The sequence below is a fragment of the Salpingoeca rosetta genome (assembly GCF_000188695.1).
Source record: "Salpingoeca rosetta unplaced genomic scaffold supercont1.22, whole genome shotgun sequence".
Classification (NCBI taxonomy): domain Eukaryota; class Choanoflagellata; order Craspedida; family Salpingoecidae; genus Salpingoeca; species Salpingoeca rosetta.
The window spans coordinates 133,354-138,926 of NW_004754912.1; the positions used below are offsets into that span (position 1 = coordinate 133,354).

Consider the following 5,573-nt stretch of genomic DNA (forward strand, 5'->3'; position numbering starts at 1 on the left):
TCGTGCGTTGTGGTGGTTGTGACACAAACTGGGGGTGGATGCATGTGAGACGCGTGGTGCACACAGTAGGATACAGCGCGGCACAGCATACCATCAAAGTGGGTTTGTGGTCCCATCTGCTCGCCTCCTTTGCATGAGCCTGTCCGGAAGGGCCGAGGTACGTTTGCGCCCATGTGCTCGTGTGTGTGTGTGTGTGTTTCGGTGTGACGGTTTGTGTCCTGCAACATTGATGGTGATGGTGCTGATGGTGATGGTGATGGTGGTGATGAAGGCACGACGCAACACCAACACCAAACGCCACCACCATCGAGACGCATGCATAAAACAATACACGCACATGTGCAGACACACACACACACACACACACACACACACACACACACACACACACACACACACACACACACACACACACACACACACACACACACACACACACACACACACCACAAGCGCATGGCAACAGCGGTGTGCTTTGGCTCGCTCACGCACTCGTTCGACTCATGCATGCTCTCACGTCAATGCAGGAGGCCAGTGCACGGAGACGATCAGCGGAAAGTGCACCCCAAACCAGCAGCCACTCCACAGCGAACGGCACGAGTGGTGGCAGCAGCACCAACAACAGTAGCCACGGGAGGAAGAAGCACAAAACGAAGAGTAAGAAGCACAAGAAGAGCAGCAACCACCGTGACCCAGACACAAAGCTGCAGTACCTGGGCAGTGCTGAAGCCAGCAAGAGCAGGCGCACCAGCAGCAGCAGTGACCGCGACAAGCACAAACACAGTCACAAGAGCAAACACAAGCACAAGCACAAGCACAAGAGAAAGCACAAGCACAAGCACAAGCACAAGCACAGGAGCAGGGACGCCAGCCCGGAGCGGCGACACTCCAGCCAATCTCGCCACTCGCACTCACTCACCCCGCCAACAAGCACAAGCAAGGTGCGTGTGCATGTGTGTATGTGTTTGCGCGTGTGTTGCTTGATGGACATTGTGCATTCCGTTTTGTCGTGCTCGTGTCACAACCCCATATGTCAACCAACCCTCACTCGCACGGTTGTCCGCCCATCACGGGTGCAGTTTACGGTGAGGCGGTGCAGTCCAAGCGCTGACATTCCAACAGCGCATCGACGCCCATCAAGAGACGTCCGTCACGTGAGGCCGCCAAAGCCGCTCCCTGCACGCCGTAGCGACGACAAACAGCGCAGCAGCAGCAGCAGCAGTAGCCGTGATCGCGATCGTGATCGTGAGTACAGGAGGAGGCGAAGCGGGAGTTACACGCGTTCAAGCTCACGCGCGGACGGCAGACGCTCGTCCCATCACCGCGACCGGGTACACGACAACGACACCAGCAACAGGTACAGACGAGACACAAAGGACGTGAAGCACAGGAGCAACGGCAACAACAACAGCAGCAGCAGGAGCAGCACGTCGCGATTGGAGGATTCCCAGCAGCTCGCCAGCCGCTCAAACACACACGCACACGCGCGTTCGCCGTCACCAAAGCGCGCCGTCGTCAAGAGGGGAGCAACTACCAACACCAGCAACACCAACAGCAACAACACCACTAGCAGCAGCAACAACAACAAGACAGTCCAAGCACGAGTACGGTCGCCGTCACAGCAGCAGCGACAGGAGCAGGAGCAGTTGGCGGAGAGGAAGAAGAGGCCTGTGGTGGACTTGTCTGCATTTCGTCAGATTCGATTCCATCAGGAAGGGATGGCGGATCGCGCAGACAACAGCGAGGGCACGCGCGCGCACGCCAGCGCTGTGGCCACCACCACTGTCGATGGTGATGGTGGTGGTGGTGTCAATGGAGGGGTGCATGAGCAGACTGCTGGCGATTTTGGTGGTGATGATGATGATGGAGCAACTGAGACTGTGCCATCGCAGCGCACGACCGCGACCGGTGGTAGCAGCGACAAGCCAACCGCGCCATCAACAACAACAGCAGCACCAGCGCAGCAGGAACAGCCCCGCGTGAACGGCAGCGCATTCAAACAGCAGCAGCAGCAGCAGCAACAGGATGATGATGACGATGACGATGATGATGATGACGATGGTGGTGATGGTGATGACAGCAGTGACAGCGACAGCGATGGTGATGGTGATGGTGATGAAGACAACATGACGGCGTTGCAACGGGTGCTGGCACAGGCCGCAAAGGAGGAAAAGAGCGACAGGCGCAACGGAACGCATGTACGCGAGCCGGCCGCAACAGCAGCAGATGAGCAGGTGACACGTGGCAGTGAAGGCAGTGGGGGCGTGGCCGAGAAAGGACAGGAGGACGAAGAGGCCGAAGGAGTGGTGACGTCATCCGTGCACCGGCCCGCTGTTCCGGATGATGACGAGAGCGACCATGTGGTGGGCATGTGCGTGGAGTGCGAGGACAGGCCGGCCAAGGTGGACTGTGCTGAGTGCAACGATGAGTACTGTGACGCATGCTTCACCATGCTGCACAGGAAAGGTGTGTACGTGCATGCGTGTTTGGATTGTGCGTGTGTTTGGATTGTGTATGTGTTTGGATTGTGTGTGTGCGTGTTTGGATTGTGTGTGCCTATGTGCGTGTGCGCACGTGTCTCCCTGTGTGTGTGTGTGTATGTGTGTCGTGTGCTGAATTGAACTCGCAATGCTATGATGCTGCATCTGTGTCTTGGACCTTACGGCATCCGGCATTGCCTGCATGCATGATTGGCGGTGCCCCACCAGGCAAACGCGCGTCGCACACGGCGAAACCAAAGGAGAAAGTGCTTGACATGACAGCACTGAAACAGCATGCACGGCACCACAGCCACGGTGGTGAAGAAGACGAGGACGAGGACGAGGACGAAGACGAGGACGAGGACGTGTCAGAAACAAGACGCGATCCGCTTGAACTGCTCTACTTGAAGAGAAACTCCCCAGAGGTACAGCCCGTTCATGCACGTTTGGCACCATGTACCTGTTAGTGAGAGTGTGTACGTGTGTGTGTTCTTGTGCACATATGTGTGTGTGCCTGCATCCGTGTGCATGTGTGTGTGTGTGTGCGTGCGTCAGTGTGCGTGTGTGTGTGTGTGCAATTTGGTGAACACATTACAACCACAGTCTAGCGGCTGCTAACACGATCAATTGTCTTGTGTTGCGTCCCTGTAGTGGTTTGTTGAGCGCGCCAAGTACATCCCCGTTCGCCTAACCCTCAAGGAGCGCAAACTGGTGAGCCCGCGGTGTGTGTGTGCGTGTGTGTGTGTGTGTGCGTGTGTGTGTGATGACGAAATGATGCGTGCTTCAAGTTGTTTGCGTCACTCGTTCCCTTCAATACCGACTCGCCCTTAACGTTGTGTGCTTGCGTGTGCGTCAATCATACACCATCATCCCCCCCCCCCCCCAATATCATCAGCTTCGCCTGGTGGAGGCGTGCCTGAACGTCAGCCACTACACAGACCTGGTAATGCCCTTGTTCACACGTGTGCATGTGTGTGTGTGTATGTGTTTGCGTGTGTCTGCAATTTGCACTTGCCTGTGCGCATGTGTCGATGGCTGTGGAGAGGAGTGTCAGGCTGCCCCGCAAAACAACACAACAACCAACCAACTTCAACCCTCTTCCCTCCACTTGCCACGCCCTCCATTTCATTGTGTCATGACCAGGTGGACCATTCGTCCTTCAAGAACGAAGCGCGCCGCACACACAAGCGCGTGCAGCTCCTCTGCTCCTTCCTCACCTCCCTCGCCCTCGGCCAACGTACGTTTGAGTGTGTGTGTGTGTGTGCGTGGGTTCGTGTGTGTACGTGTGTTAGTGTGTGCGTGTGTGCGCGTGTACGTGCGTGCGTGCGTGTATGTGTGTGTGTACGTGTGTGCGTGCGTGTACGTGTGTGTGTGTGTGTGCGTGTACGTGCGTGCGTGCGCTTGAGTGTGTGCGCTTGAGTGTGTGCGCGTGTGCGACATGGGTTGATGCCCACGGGTCGTGCTCCCCTGTCTCCTCACCTCCTGCACCGCTGCCGCTCGTCAGGGTACGACATTGGCCAGAAGTTGATTGGGACGTCGGACTTTGCAAAGCACCATCGCTGGTACCGAAAGGTGAGCAGCCAGCCACGCGCACACACACGCACGCACAACCACGATGGGATGGGCGTATCTTGTTTGAGTGGATCCCAGCGCAACATACAATCCACGCTGCAAAGCGCTCGTAACACACACCACAAAACACCCCATCCCACCCACCAACATTATGACACTCACCACACTCACCGCCCCATCCCACCATCCATTCGCCGCAGGTGTTTGAGCTTGCGCGGCGGTACAAGATCATGAATCCGAATCTGATGCGCACAACATATGGCAAGCTCATCTGGATGATGCAGGACGCGCTGGATGCCGACATCCAGCAACTCCTCGGCTTCACCATTCGCGATGAAATCGTTACCGTCTACTCGCAGCTGCGCGACGCAAACGTAAGCACCAGACGCGTGTGTGTTCGGGTGTGAGTGTGTTGTTGTGTTGTGTCGTGTTGTTGTGTCGTGTGTATGTGTGTGTGTGTGTGGTTGTGTTGTTGTTTGGTTGTGTTGTGTCGTGTTGCTGTGTTGTGGTGTATGTGTGTGTGTGTGTTGATGACTGCGGCCATTTTCACTGCGGCAATGTCACTGCGGACCACTTTTACTGCTGCCTTCTGTTGCCGCGACCCTCCACCCCCTCACCTGCGCCATCACGACATTGCCGCTGCGCAGTGCCTTGGTGTTCTGACCCACCCCGACCTTGCGACAGCAACCATGGAGATTCTGCCAGAAGGTCGGGCTGGTGTTGTGATGCAATGCATGTGCGCACGTATTGTTGTTAACGCCATCGTCGTGTTTTGCCTTGTATCATGCATTGCTTGCTGATAGCACACACACACACACACACACACACGCGCGCGCGCGCGCGCTTACCTACTCACTCACACATACACACTTACTGACACACACACTCTCACACTTACACACACACACACACTTGCACACACACACACACACACGCCAATACGCTCCCATCTCCGCAGGCAAGACGCGGCCGCAGATCCAGCGGGAAATCAAGGCGAAGGAGCGCGCACAGGAGATCATCGCCCGCAAGTACCAGAACAGGCACATGTCGAAGGATGACATCAAGTGGTGCCTGTACAGCATGTCGGACAACAACAGCTATCTGCGCTGTAACCGCTTCCCCATCGATTACATGATCGCCTGCCTCAAGAAGTTCTTTGATCCAGACCACCCAGAGCCAGGGTACGCGTGCACTGTGCCCCTGGAAGGATGATGGGTGGTGTTGATTTTGCGTGTGCGCCGCACACTTGGCAGTTGTTCTTGTTGCGTGGGACACTACGTTCACACTGCGTGATTCTCACAAGTACACACACTCTCTTCCCTGCCCACCATTTGTACAGGTTTTCGCTTGCGATTACGGCTGGCACCAACGATGCACGCCTGACACATTCGCACCGCAACCAGTACCAATACGTCCTGCAGAGCCTCACCCTCTGGCGCGAGGTACTCCTGGCGTGGCGTGTATGAGGTTGTGGGTGCAGGTGCGATTGCTCGCGCCTCGTGTATCACACACACACACACA

At 56.5% G+C, this 5,573-nt stretch overlaps 1 protein-coding gene across 1 annotated transcript in view; it reads left to right on the forward strand.

Moving 5' to 3' along the window:
- PTSG_07292 (uncharacterized protein) overlaps nt 1–5,518 on the forward strand; it is a gene marked incomplete at its 3' end in the record, with an annotated part of 5,557 nt that extends 39 nt beyond the window's left edge. Inside the window, exons 1-12 of the mRNA XM_004990734.1 lie at nt 1–157; nt 528–941; nt 1,080–2,466; nt 2,709–2,905; nt 3,132–3,191; nt 3,376–3,423; nt 3,624–3,717; nt 3,985–4,052; nt 4,253–4,426; nt 4,700–4,760; nt 5,011–5,233; nt 5,392–5,518. The exon at nt 1–157 is cut by the window's left edge and continues 39 nt beyond it. Of these exons, the coding sequence (XP_004990791.1) occupies nt 134–157; nt 528–941; nt 1,080–2,466; nt 2,709–2,905; nt 3,132–3,191; nt 3,376–3,423; nt 3,624–3,717; nt 3,985–4,052; nt 4,253–4,426; nt 4,700–4,760; nt 5,011–5,233; nt 5,392–5,518 (2,877 nt within the window). The 5' untranslated portion in view covers nt 1–133. The remainder of the gene's footprint in view (nt 158–527; nt 942–1,079; nt 2,467–2,708; nt 2,906–3,131; nt 3,192–3,375; nt 3,424–3,623; nt 3,718–3,984; nt 4,053–4,252; nt 4,427–4,699; nt 4,761–5,010; nt 5,234–5,391) is intronic.
- Between the last annotated feature and the right edge of the window lie 55 nt (nt 5,519–5,573).